The 14,463-nt window shown below is 42.0% G+C and overlaps 1 protein-coding gene across 1 annotated transcript; it reads left to right on the forward strand.

Annotated features, from left to right (window-relative positions):
• Positions 1-6,031: 6,031 nt before the first annotated feature.
• On the forward strand, positions 6,032-13,215 carry LOC310958134 (kidney mitochondrial carrier protein 1). Its single transcript, XM_083928961.1, has 9 exons — positions 6,032-6,218; positions 6,338-6,485; positions 6,782-6,876; positions 7,136-7,221; positions 8,354-8,449; positions 9,774-9,898; positions 10,793-10,916; positions 11,473-11,553; positions 12,117-13,215. The coding sequence occupies exons 1-9, from the start codon at positions 6,155-6,157 to the stop codon at positions 12,156-12,158; spliced, it is 861 nt and encodes a 286-aa protein (XP_083785087.1). The 5' UTR covers positions 6,032-6,154; the 3' UTR covers positions 12,159-13,215.
• Positions 13,216-14,463: the final 1,248 nt, after the last annotated feature.

Consider the following 14,463-nt stretch of genomic DNA (forward strand, 5'->3'; position numbering starts at 1 on the left):
CGTTTTTCTGCATTTGCTGGTAAACACCAGTCAAGTGATGCTCAGTGACACTAATACGATGTTCCTGCAGTCACTCATGGTGAGCGCAAAACAAGCACTCCCTATTTAGCTGACAAAATAACATCACAATCCACTTTGTGCCACAGGATAAAATCAGTCTGTGCTGCAAACCAGAGTGTGTGGGAGTGTTTTTGCACGTGTGTATAATGCTGTGAACACATAAAGAGCTGATTATGGCAGCACTAACACATGTTTTCTCATGTACGCCTTAGCAAACGTCTTTTCCCACTGTTATGAAACAAATATTTCTGCAGAGCATGTGTTTCTATGGGTCTCTGCAGTGTACAGGTCAAACAAATGGCTGTAAGTATATACTCTCACCTCCGTCTCCTGAATAACACAACTGTACTCCCCTTCCTTATTTTATACGCCTCCAAACACAGATATATGCCCTCCCTTTCTATCCCAGGTCTGTTTTCAGGCTCCTTTTGACGAATCACCACATTAAATGTGGCCATTTTTAGGCGCACCACACTTCCCTCTGCTTATTGGTTTCAGATAAAACTACAATATTTCCATTCATCTATTTCCGTTTGTCGATCCTGTGGGGATCCATGCACGTGCACACACGCACACACACACTGAAACATGTACAATTATACACCCACTCCTCTCTCTCCTTGGTCGTTAATAATGTACTGATGGCAATACTGCGGTTACTGACCCATAACCGACCCATTAATCAAACAATACAACTAGCATATGATGATAATAAATATGCTCTAGATGAATGTCTTGCAGTCAGGAGAATGCACCCGACGCTTCCCAGAATCTGAGAACCAGAAGGACAAATGTGATAGAAAACAGATAAGATGAACCCGAGGTATTTACACAAGCAATATATTCTTCCTGTGAAAATCTGTTTTGATAAGCAGAGCGCTCTCGAGCATGTCATCCACACAAACTCCCAGTCCTGTGTCGTCGCTCACTGTCTGTTCTACGGGCACATTGTCATTCAAACGTGTTTCCTAATTAGCTGTAGAGATAGTGACCACTCATTAAGTAGGGATTGATTGGCCTACTTAGGATATATAAGTGGTTGGGTCACCATCACAAAAGACCGAGCTGCTAGTTAGTGCTGTCGATATTACAACGGTGTTGTTCTGACCTCTAGTGGCACAAGGACAGAACTACAGCAGATTGAAAATCACTTATTTGCTCTTCAATTTATTGATGGATTTTAAGGGTTTATTTGTTTTGTTTTGTATCATGTTTCAGCATTGCATTTGTGGTGCGTCTCTACTGAGTGGTTGTGTTTGCCTGTTTTCCTTACCTCCCATATTCTTGTCACTTCATATCATCACTGCATCACTTTATTTAGTTGTACTGTAACTTAGTTCTGTAAGAAATGCTGCTACACTTTTAACACTGTTATCACTTATCGCTCCTTATCACTTATTTAGTTTGTACTTATTTTATTTCAACATTCTGCTAAACTGCACGCTGCGTATTCTTGTATATTGTATTTACCTACATTTAACCACAGTGACTGTTGCACTCTGTCACATCTAGTTAATTGTTTGATTTATTTTACGTTAGCTTTATTTTTATTTGATTTATGTTTTTATGCTTATTGTTACTCTGATCCTTTCCCATCTTTGTATTGAAACTGTTGCACTATAATTTTGTCACACCGCGGTGAGGAATGTCCTGTCTTGGGTTTTTTGTCTTGTGAATTTCATGGTTTTATTTTGAAAAGTAACTCTCCTCTCGTTTCAGGTCACTTGCTCTTCCTCTTGTGTCTCTGGTCTGGTGTCTCCCCTAATCCCTGATTGTTTCCACCTGTGCTCCCTTCCCTGGTGTATATATTGTCTTTGTCTTCCCCTGTCACGTCGCCAGAGTATTTCGTCTTGTCATGAAGCTCCAGCGTTTCACAGCCTTGCCACAGAGTTGCCTTTGTAAATTGATAAGTATTGCCTTGCTTGTTTTTCTGTTTCCTTGTATACCTCTGAAAAAGAGTGATTTTGATTTTGATAAAGTTTTTTGGTTAGTTGTGAACCCTTTTGTTTTCTAGAAAGCCGTAGCCTTTTGTTTTGTTCCTCCCTCCTTGTGGAGCGCTTTGATTTTTGTAATTATTCTCAGCATAGTATAGAGTAGATAATTTAATAGCCTTTGTCCTTTTCCTCCTCGAGAGTGATTTTCTGTTGGTGTAATTTTTCTTAGTTTATTCATTATTAGACCAGTGTAGTGTTTTTGGTTTCACCTCCTTCGGGAGCAACTTTCAGTTTCTAGCCCTGTTTATTGTTTTCTTGTCTTTCCTCTGTCTGTTGACGAGGTAGAGTTTAAAGCCGTTTTGTTGTCACTTCCTCTGAAGGAGAAACAAGTGCTTCAGAATAAAAGCCTGTCATACTCGTTCTCCGACTGCATCTGAGTCCTCATTTCGCCAGGCCTGACAAATTTACCTCGAAGCTTCTTGAATATTCGCTTTGTCATTGATCTCAAACTCAACTCAAAAATTATTTATATTGCATTTTTTTAAAAACAACCTTAGTCGCCCAAAGTCCTGCACAACATACATAGAGTCAAGTGCTGTCAACATAGATAAAAACAGCATCAACCATCAACATTAAGATAGGGCAATAAGAACAATTACTAAGGTAACACAAATGAAAACTATACTAAAAGATGAAAATAACAGGTCAGGGTGAATGAAGGCCATTGAGAAGAGGTTGGTCTTTAAAATGCTTTGAAATGCTCCAGAGTTTCAGCTGCTCTGACGTGGAGGGGTAAAGCGTTTCATAAGTGAGGGGCCACATGTGAAAATGCTCTGTCGCCCTTGCTCTTTAGTTTGGATCTTGGGCAAACCAGCAGTAACTGGCTGCTTGACCTCAAAGCTGGAGTGATACTTAATGAGGTCAGATAAATAAGGAGGGGCTAGACTATTTAGGCCTTTAAAAAACAAACAATACCATTTTGAATTTAACCCTAAACTGGACAGGGAGCCAGCGAAGAGAGGCAAGAATAGGAGATATTCAATTCAATTTTATTTACAGTGCCAAATCATAATAAAAGTTATATCAGGACACTTTACAGAGTAGGTAAAGACCACACTCTATGACTTATTTAAGATTAACATAACCCCAACAATTCCCCCGTAGAGTACGGTGGCAACGAAAACCTTCACTATAACAGACAGGAACGTCAGACAGACCCAGCTCTGTGGAGGACGATCTCCATATTGAGGAGATATGTGATCACGTCGTTTTTTTCCTGTCAACAATGGAGCTGTTGCATTTTGGAAAGCCTGTAGGCGGATCAGAGACTGCAGGTCTAGTCCAACATAAAGAGAATTTAAATAATCAAGACGACTGGTGATAAATGCATGGATCGCCCTCTCAAAGTCAGGAAGGGGGAGATAGGGCTTCACCTTTTCTCTTAACTGGAAAAATCTACAAACTTATGTCTGTCAAATGTTTAGTTTGTGGCCAAGGATCCAGAGTGTAAGGATAAGTCCAGAAGGGTTCAGTGTTTGAGGATTTTACAAAGGTGTTTTTTGGGGTTCATTCAGATTCACTCTGCGTTGTTCGCCGAAATATTCCAAAATGGCTTCGTTGTCCTGCAGTAGCATGATGCAAGTATTTATGGTAGCAACGTGGATCGAGCAGGTGTAGAAAAGTTTGGGCATCTTAGGGACTTTGCAAAAGTAGCCTATTGAAAAGAACCATAAATAGGCTTTCTTTCCTTTCTCCAGTCAAAATTCAGTTTTTATTATGTTTATGTCCTCTAAAGTGTCAGATTCACTGATTTTTACCTGTGCAAAGTCTGTCACTAGAAGGGTGACGGAGAAGAGTCCGTGCACGTCCCTGAAACCGGAGATTCAAACATATCCCGGGCAGCTTTAGTTGGTACGTCACTAATCCATATGCAAACTATAAACCTGAAACCTCCAGCTCAGAGCAGACTGTCAGGAGGCCTAAAGAGCGAAAACACGCTGCTATCATAGCTGTGAGTCACCTCCAGTTACAAGCTTCTTTTTTTCTCTTCGTGCAATAACTTTATCCACCACTTAAGAGCAATAATTGAATCTGACTGCTCATGTCTGTCATATACAGTCATACACATATATACATATTTTATCTTATACATTTCCTCTACATTTAACTTTTTTTTTATTTTACCATCAACTTCATATATATTTAACTAAGAGTTTATTGTTTACTGCTTATTGTTTTTTTCATACGTTCTGTATTTATTTAGAGTTTATTGGTTATCTTATACTGTATTTTTTTTTTATACCTCCCTTGTGTTTTTGTAAGCTGCTGGAAACTCAATTTCCTTGCCGGAGTCCTCCCAAAGGGATCAGTAAACAGAAGTCTAAGTCCAAACAACAGAAACAAATACACTTACCATTCTGTTACAACAAAACCAGACAATTTCAGTGCACAGCAGACTCATCATCTGAGTCTGGGTTCAGGACGCTGAAACTATAGTTGCAGACAACGAGCGTGGTGGGCGCGACGCAAGGCCAGATCCAGAAGTTCTCAATGAGGGAGAAAGAGTGGATGTGTTTCCAGCCCCTTTTCAGATGTTCAGCATACTTTTTATGTGGGAAACCATGTTAATAATACTAAGACTAACAGACTTAAGAACAGTTTTTATCCAAAAGCTATAACAGTGCTGAACACAGCAAATACCTTTACCTATGATACGCGATGCTCAGGGTCTCTGCAATCTACTGCTTTTTGTTTTTGTCTCCTTAAGCTGCTACGGTGTGTGTGTGTATGTGTGTGTGTGTGCGTGTGTCTGTGTGTGTGCATGTGTGTTGATGTGTAAGCTTGTCGTTTTAAATGTGTCTTTTAAATATCGAGTCTAGTCAAATGTGGTTGTACTGGTACAATGACAATAAAGACAATTCAATTCAATTAAACAAAAAATATTAACCATATATACTTAAAAACGTGTCTGGAGGTGGACTTTATAGAGACAGGATCACATGTGGGCTCAAGATGTTGTGTGACCTCTGACCTCTCTGCGGACTTGGCAAAAGAAAAGTTCTATTTACTCGCTGGGATCAGATGTCACATTAACCTGTGAGCGCAGCTTAAGAAGGTTATAAGTGCATCTGCAGTGATATACTATACAGCTTACATAATACTGTATGACCTACGGTTTGTAGACTCGTCTTCGTGTGTTCCTCCAAGTTGAATTCTAGGGAGTTAGTTTAAAGCGGAGCGTGTCCCACTTCAGGGAATCAGTTTTATGGGGAATGGATTGAACCCAACTCGATGTCTTGTTCTCTATGATTGTTTTGCATCTATTTTAAGATGTTAAACGTCAACTAAATTCAAACAGACGTTTTCACCTGTTCATACCTAATGTTTAGCTCTGTTGTGTATTAATGAAAGCTAGCACATATGTAATTAGATTATGCCCCATTTGCCAATTAAAAAAAACTTGTAATACATTTATTGTTTGTCTTGTAAGTAATTAACTCAGTAATTTCCATGATGATATCTGAAGATTATTTTCCCCTCATCCAAAATAATGAATAGGTGAATGCATAGGGTATATTTGGGTCTTTTTTTTCTTTTTTTTAGAAACTTTTCCCTTATTTCCCCCATTCTTCTGGGCTTTTTTTCTGTACTCAGGACATGTGAAGGATACAAAATCAGTTGAGTTTGCTTCTGTTGTAATTTGTCCAACCAAAATTTCACAAAATGACTGAACTATTGTATTAATTGTGAGTTTTTTATGTGTGGAATTTGTCTAAAAATATAATAATTATTATTAACTTTTTAAAGTTAGGAAACTTGCAATGAAAGAGAGCAACATTATCGATTATTTATTTATTTATTTATTATTTTATGATATTCTGGCTTCCTTTCTACCGTCTGGTGGCGGTTGCTTGGCAACACGCGCTGGGCGGGGACAGTGGCGACTCGAAGGGGCTCGTGGAGGAGCAGTGGGCGGAGACCGAGAGACCGGCAGCAGGAGGGGCTCACACACACACACACACACACACGGTACTGGGCTTCTCAAACGCCGGTAGAGACTGAACGCAGCTGTTGCCATAACTGCAGACGGTAATATTAGTTCGCTCCCTCGCCGGTTCGCCGGGCGGTTCTCACTGTGGTTCGGTTAACGGCCGGAGAAAATGTCTAACGTCAACTGGAAGCCCTTTGTGTTCGGCGGGCTGGCTTCTATGACGGCCGAATGCGGTGAGTGATGAGCGGCGGGGAGGGAGGCCGAGCTGCGGGGGATTACCGTTAATTATCTCAATCTCTGTTGTGATTCACACTCTTATAAACGGTAGAATCGCATTCATTTTGTGTTACAGGGACTTTCCCAATCGACCTGGCCAAGACGCGCCTTCAGGTTCAAGGCCAAGTCGGCGACAGCAAGTACCGAGAGATCCGGTACAGAGGCATGCTGCATGCTATAGTGAGGATAGGAAGAGAGGAGGGGCTCCGGGCACTCTATTCAGGGTCAGTATGGTGTTTCCAAACCATGCGTACTGGATTTATTGAGAATCCTACTGCACGTATAATGTTTACACTTCCTCCTTTCTGTGCCCTTCCTGTTTTTGCATAGTCTTTTATGAAGACCCTTCTGCACCCCTCTACCCCAAGAGAAGGATCTATCTGTGTTACACTTGCTTGTCTCGGTGTTTTTTATATGATGAGGCTTTTCTCTGGGCTAGAAACCACAGTTGTTGTGGGTCAATAAAGCCCACTGAGATGTTGTGGTACTGGGCAATAACAATTAAACATGACTTTTACAGAATAGCTCCTGCTATACTGCGCCAGGCCTCCTACGGGACCATAAAAATCGGCACATACCAGAGCTTAAAGCGACTGCTGGTTGACAGACCAGAAGGTGAGTTTCTCTTTCTATCTCTGACACACACAAACATACACACTCCTGCACACATTTTGGCAGGCAGTTACCTGCCCCCAGCAACAGATGCACATTCCTCTTTGAATGTCACGCAGATGTGTGTCTGTGACCTACTTAAATATGTCTATGTGCTTCTGTTAAACACTGACAAAGACAAACTGCAACTGGCTGCCTGATGCATGGTGTCAAATGCTGCTTGTTCACAGTTGGTGGGCCTCCCACTCTTCTCCTCTTTCAGATGAGACATTGCTGACTAATGTGATGTGTGGCGTTCTCGCTGGAGTTGTCTCCTCCTCCATCGCCAACCCCACCGATGTACTCAAGGTAGCTATTGGCATTTACAAAGTACATTTATCACTTCCAGTACTGCACATTCTGGTTCAGTTGGTGACTCCAATGACATAACTTTCTGTTTTATCATATTTGCATAAACTGACACTATATCTTAACGGTGGTGCATCTACCTCATATTAGTGCTTCTAAAAACAATCTTGCAGATGGAAAGTTTGCACCACTCCTGAACGAAAACAATCGTAAAATCCTGCTTTTACAGTACATAAATGCACAAGTAATAATAACCTGATATAATTCACAATTTACAACATTTTCAATACCTAATTATACTTATTATACATACTTTTACTGAATGCTTTCTCCCTCACTAGCTTTTTGCTCACGTAAAGATTGACTTGTAGCTTCTTGTTCTTCTGTTATTCACAAAAGCAAGTGGAGCAGGTTTGACATTTCTTTGGAACTGCCGCAGGCAGTAAATATTCAGCTCATTTTTTTTTGTGTACTCCTGCAGCCATGAGCTGGACTGTGCTTCAGTAATTGTTTTTGTGGAGTTCGTAACCGCCTCAGTTTGTGGGAGTGGTGTGATTGTAGCATGCCGACTGGAGTAAAGGGCATCTTAGTTATCAAAACCCCACTTGTGGATTATTTATAGACTGATGTCCCTGAGGTTTAACATGCTGTTCTGTAAACGATATGGTGAGATGTGTCTGTGCACAGGCTTCTCTATATTCATAATGTATTGCCCGGGTTCTTCTCACCGTACCCTGTCAAACACGTTTGTTTGTTAGTGGTTAACGGACTGATGGCAATAGCTGCAGGTTTGGAACATTGCGGTCCATCACGGTGTGCTCTAACTGCACCCGCCAAGTCATCATGGAGCCAGACAAACAAACAAACCAAAGAAACAGCAGCCATTATAAATGAAAACAAGTCAAGCAGGGGCTGGAGAATTCCTGGAAACGAGGATAGGGAAAATACATCAGGACATTGTGCTCGCCAAAAAAATCCCTTCTAATGTTTTTTGCCTCTGCATTCCACTGGTAGTCAGAATAATACACCACGGTACTTGGCTTAGAGAACCTAGAGCATTCCACCCTGGTCGTGTTTACTTTCATTGTCTCAAGTCCAAGTTTATGGACATTTCATCTGTCTGTTCTTCCAGATCCGAATGCAGGCTCAGGGAAATGTGATCCAGGGCAGTATGATGGGCAACTTCATCAACATCTACCAGCAGGAGGGAACAAGAGGACTGTGGAAGGTACAGAAAGCCTGAAAAATGTTTCATTTGCATAGACAGATTACCTCAGTTTCCATGGGTTACAGGTAGGGCTGAGCAGTATATCAATATCACATCTATATAGTGATATTAGACAAGATAATATGTTAGATTTTGGATATCTGTGTGTGTTTTAAAGGCTGCATTACCGTGAAGTGATGTTGTTTTCTGAACTTACCAGACTTTATGTTCCTCGAACCAACACTGTGTTTGGTGAAAGTGCTTTTAAATATTTAGCACCTTTATCTTGGAATAAACTCCAGGATCATTTTAAACTGGAATCCCTCATCAGCACGGGCCATTTCAAAAGCAGGATTAAGGACTTTTTAAATGCAATTCACACATGTACTGTCTCTGAACACTGATCTGCTTTTTATTTTTAATGCTGTTTGATTTTCTTGATTTATCATGTTAAGTTGTGTGTCATGTTTAGTTGTTTGTTTTGGTTTTAAATGTGAAACTTGTGTGTTTATGCTGCTGTCTTGGCCAGGACTCCCTTGGAAAAGAGATTTTAAATCTCAATGGGAATATTCCTGGTTACCGTAAATAAATACAAAATACAAAATTTTCTATTATTTACCTTCACCCACTTAGTCATTAGATCCACTTTACTGATGATTATTCATCAAACATTTCATTGTGTATATGTTGAATTAAAGTACTAATAGTGAACCCTACAATAATGTCCCAATATTGATATTGTGATTTTTGGTTTTCTCCATATCGCCCCGTCATAAGGTGTTGTTACACTGGTTCACGTATTCAGACAGATTGGTGTGAATCACCGGCCTGATTTAGTCCCCCCAATGTGCCGGCTTGGACCCTACACATATTGGTGGCTTGATTTCCATGTAAATAGAGTTTTGCAGCTTGCCAGCACATTGGGTGGAGTCAATGACGTGAACTGTTGGAAACAGCTGATCACAGGAACAAGAGACAGCAAGTCATCACCTGATCATAGCTTTAACCGCGAGAGCAAAATATTGACCGTAGAGATGAGCAACTGGAAGTCTGTGAGATGCCGACCATCACGGTAAAGAAAATCGTAAATGTTCAGATCACGGGAGACGGTGACTTCTTCCGACGCACATGTTGTACATCACACGTTGTACTTCACATCGTGTCACGTTTACGCCTATCCCAGAAAACCAACTTTTTGGAAAGGAGGATAATTATGCCTTCATTTCACATGGACGGGACGGCCAATTTCTGTCTTTTCTGTATAAAAGTACCTATTGTTACAGGTAGTACAGACTCTTCACTTTAATACTCAAATCTTGTAACATTCCCTTTCTTTCTGCTTCAGGGTGTCTCTCTAACGGCTCAGCGGGCGGCCATCGTGGTCGGGGTCGAGCTGCCAGTCTATGACATAACCAAGAAGCATCTGATCCTGTCGGGTCACATGGGGGACAACGTGTACACACACTTTGTGTAAGTTTTCTGAGCAACCCTGAGACGCTCCTCCTGTCTCTTGTGTGATGTTATCACTCAGAGGAAATTGCTTGTCAGGGCAGGACACATTTCAACATCTTGTGGTACGTGTCCACAATGGCGTTTTTCCCTGTGAGAAGTCGCCCTGCTTTCCAGTAATGCATGCTTGAGTTCTCTGATATTATGGAAAAAGTTCACCGAAATGTGTTTCTGAAAACATTTTATGTGAGAAAAAAAGCTATGCAGTTGCTAAATCTGTCTTCATTTTCAACTGTTTGTTTGAAATATTTTTGTGAGTTTTGCGAGGCGGCAAGTCTCGCTGGACACCCGTGATTTGCATAAAGTAGCCTGAACTGCAACTTTACGCAAATGAGCAGTTGCTCAAAACGCGCTACCACAGTGCACTGCATGGCTGCGCAACATAGACCACTGGTTCTCAAACAGCGGTACTTGTACCACCGATGGTACTCAAACTCTCTCTGGTGGTACTTTCCGAAATCTCAAAAAAGGAACAAACAGGAAAATACATATAACTAAATTAATATAATACTAAGAAAATACTTTTAAGATCCATGAAATGCAATTTAAAATAAGTTTGGCATTTCCTGTCATATTCTTGTTTCAACATCAGCCTGTTACGTAGCCACGTTCATGAGTTATGAGCTAAACTGTGATGGAAGAGAGTCAGCAGAGGTAAAATGACTGGTTTGAAATCACAGACATGTCAGTTCTGATGTCAGCTGTCGATACAACACAATAGTCATGATGCAACCCACTGTTGGCAGCAGCACACACACCTCAGCGATGACTGTTAAACACCAAAGATTAAATAAAGGGACAAAATGAAAGCATCTACAGATTATCATCTGAACCTGTGTCTTGTCATTCCCCCAGGTCCAGCTTTGCGTGCGGTCTGGCTGGAGCTTTGGCCTCGAACCCAGTGGATGTAGTCCGGACACGCATGATGAACCAGAGAGGAGTAGCTCTGTACCAGGGAACACTGGACTGTATACTGCAGGTCATTCACCTTACTTTCTTACGTTTCTGTTCAGATTGTGTTAAAAGAGCACTCCACAGAAGATCTGTTCACTCGTTATGTGCAGTACTGTTCGGCCCGATGATAATGTCTTCTGTGGATCTGGAGGGAGCTTTTAAAATCTGGACTAATGAAAAAGATGTGTGCTCGACAACAAAAATCTACTTTTGGTTTCATTCTGGAAAATATAGGATCAAGTGTTTTAAAGCTTGACCCCCACTCGGGACTAAAAGTCAGGATATCCCCCCCTTTACTGCTTCAACTTTAACTTTTCCTCTTTTCTTCGGTCTCTTTACGAACATGTAGTCATACAGTGGATCACACGAGTCTTAAACTTGATAATCAATGGCCTGTTGTTGAAGAAGTGCCTGTGAGAGTGTTTAATGAAATGTAGTAATGTTGAATATCTAGATCAGACCTTTATGTCAACTATTTCCCGATCGCAGTTAAGAACAAAAGCGCCCAAAGAGGACTTCAGAAAGATCATCAGAGGATAACAAGATAAAATGGGCTTTTAACGTGTTTGTTTTCCTTTCAGACGTGGCGCTCCGAGGGCTTCATGGCCCTCTACAAGGGTTTCTTTCCCAACTGGCTCCGCCTGGGACCGTGGAACATCATTGTATCCTTTAACCATCTCATTAGTGCACCACTCTGTTTACACTGATCCTCTGTGATGCAATATCTTTTGAGCTGAAGAAATCAGCAGGGAAAGTTGTAAATTCTGTTATGTATTTAATGACGTATGGCATTATGAGCCAGGCGCCTGTGGAGGGAAGCTGAGCTTAATGGTTGCTAACTCTCTTATGTAACTTTGTGGAAATAATATCTCGGTACCCCACTGCCCCTGGTTAGAGAGGACCTGGGTGGGCCTCAATGGGGGGTAAGAGGAAGATAGAAGAAAGGAGTGGAGAGTCAAGTCTGTGAACGCCTTTCTGCAAAGGCCAAAGAGTTACAGAGGGAAGAGAAGTAATGTCAGGTTGTCATTGTGCTCCAAACACTCCTGAAAAACGTAATGAGATTATTGACTCGCTACAGCGGAGTAGTCTGAGGTAACAAGGACACGGTGACAAGGGAGGCTTTGAGCTGAAGTACAGAAAGAGCCAAAATTCCTCCCAGAGCCTCCCACACTCAACAAACAAACGTCCACTTCTCTCACTTGTGCTCCTTTACTCCGTTCTCAAGTTCTTCCTCACATATGAACAGCTGAAGAAGATCAACGTGTGACCGACAGGACGAGGCGTTGAAGGATAGACGACTATGCGCTCACGCTCCGAGGCGAGCTGAGAGGACCAAAATCTTGAATGGCTGGATGGTGACGGGTCCTTTGATGGAGCCACTGAACGGGGAAAGGGGTTTGATGTAGACCCATGTATGATTGGCGGCGTGAGAATTTGCTGCTGTTTCGGCTACATGTCTCCGAAGCCTGTGGCAAGTGTTGAAGACGCTCAGATCTGATGTTTTCGCACATCCATGTGCAATATTAAGCTTTAACCACTTATTCAAATCTGTCTGGTAAATGGGAAATTTCAGTCTAAGACTCTTCTATATGCTTTCTTTTCAGCCTGAAACGGCTTCTAAATCTGGCGCTAATGCCACATGAGTTTTCAGTCTTCTACACTTAAAAGTGGTCTCCAAATTGAGTGCCTTTGTCTGTGACGAAGGATGTCTGCGGCTGAGTTGCATAAGGACTGAAAATGTCGGAAAGCAGCTGACAATCGGCGTGATCATTCCCTTTTTGAAAAGAAAAACGTCTGTGTGCATGAGTCAACAGGCTTGGACTAGGATGTGTTTTTTTTCTTTCTACATTTCTAAATTGGGAGTTGGATGTGTGGAAAGGTGAAATCATGTATTATTCTAAGAATCTCTCTGGAGTATTTACAGAGTTAAGAGCCAAGAATACATCCCTGTGTACTGTAATAAATATCAGGCGTATAAACAGCCTGAAGACCAGTGTGGGTGTTCAGACAGGACACACACACACATCATAGGCCCATATGTGGCGAGACTAGTGGTCCCTCATGCCAACGAGTGCAGACAGTAAATATAACCAGGGGCAGCTGAGGTTTGACTCCCTTTCTTGTTATCATGCACGTTGCTGAAGCCTACATGTGATCATGTGACGATGAATATTGCTCAAAAGTGTATTTCCATATGCTGTATTTGCACGCTGTATGCTTACTGTACCTGTGAGCTTTCGTTGTGCCGAATGAATACGCTGCTGGCTGTCGTGTGCGAGCTGCCGTTGCTGCCAAAGTGTAAGTTTACTTTGGGTGTTGGTGTAAATGCTGCTGTCGCTCCGGTATATCTGAAATAAAAAAAGAGGAAAAACAGTTATTGTCATTGTTGTGCTCTGTTTTCACCACAGTGTGGCGCTGTGGAGCTTCACACTGGCCCACCAGAAGCGCGGTTTATGAGTTGTTAAATTCCCAGCCCTCTAACTTTGAGGCCACAAATCTAGCACAGTGTCTGAGGGATTGCCCAGTTCCTTTCAAACACACATGTTCACGCTGCATCCCACAAACAATGGCTCATGAATTATTCAGGGGGAATCTTAAGATGTAATTGTTCTTTTATTTCTGTGGGTAAATTCCCAGTTTTCCTTCATCAGAGTTGTTTTGAGGAGATGATGAAAGCTCGGGGGAGTGCAGTGGGAAACGTTGCAGTGAAGCCGCAGTATCTGTGTTTGTGTGTGTGTGTGTGCCTTGTTCTTTTATTTAGGGAGCTGCACCATGGGACTTATTACTTGTGTGAGAACTGTGATTGTTGTATCTGCTTCATCTAAGCCACCATGAGCTGCACCGCCAAGTTATTGTTGGTGTGACAAGCATGGCTGCGTTGAATAACTCAGTTTTAAGCACAGTGTGATGGAGGACACGAGGGTCTATACGCTGGTTTAAACACGTGGGTGTGGGTGTGTGTGTGTGTGTACACTAAAGACCTGAAGGGCACCTGGCTTCATAAGGCCGTCTGACATCTCTGTCAAATCACAGCACAAAAACATCCCTCACTGTTCATACGGCGAGCTGAACGAGAGAATAAGGAATAATGAGCGGTGTGTGCCAGGATCTGGCATCAATGGGTTGGCATCGCTGGCTTCTCTGGCGCCGTCCTCTACAAGCTGGACAAGTACGGCCACAAGGGATTCCGGCAGTCACAGACATGCTGCATTATGGGTATTATTGCTGCCTGGCCCAAGGGTGCAGGGCGGCTGGCTCTATTGTGTTCCAGGGATCAGAGTGAGCTTTTGTGTCAGAGGGATAAGGCTCTCTGCTCCAAAACACCCTGACACTTTATTTTTTTGGTTCTTTCAGTCGTTTCTCAGATGAGAACGCCGCTCGCTGCAACACTGGTGAATGTATGGATGCATAAACGGACGAGCAGATGGAAAAAAGGAGAGAAATCTATCGTAGTCTGTTCATGCATTTGGAACAAGGAGCGTGCTGCTTCTGGGCTGCACAGCGCTGACAAAGAAAACAAAATTACAGGCCTATTGCTATTTTCTTTCTGCTCAATATTGCAGCTGAGATAT

This window comes from Echiichthys vipera (genome assembly GCF_963691815.1).
Source record: "Echiichthys vipera genome assembly, chromosome: 15".
In the NCBI taxonomy this organism is placed as follows: domain Eukaryota; kingdom Metazoa; phylum Chordata; class Actinopteri; order Perciformes; family Trachinidae; genus Echiichthys; species Echiichthys vipera.

Coding starts and splice junctions, on each gene's coding strand:
- LOC310958134 (XM_083928961.1), top strand. CDS start 6,155: ATGTCTAACGTCAACTGGAAGCCCTTTGTGTTCGGCGGGCTGGCTTCT. Junction 9,899..10,792: donor AACGTGTACACACACTTTGT/GTAAGTTTTCTG, acceptor TCATTCCCCCAG/GTCCAGCTTTGCGTGCGGTC. Junction 10,917..11,472: donor CACTGGACTGTATACTGCAG/GTCATTCACCTT, acceptor TTTTCCTTTCAG/ACGTGGCGCTCCGAGGGCTT.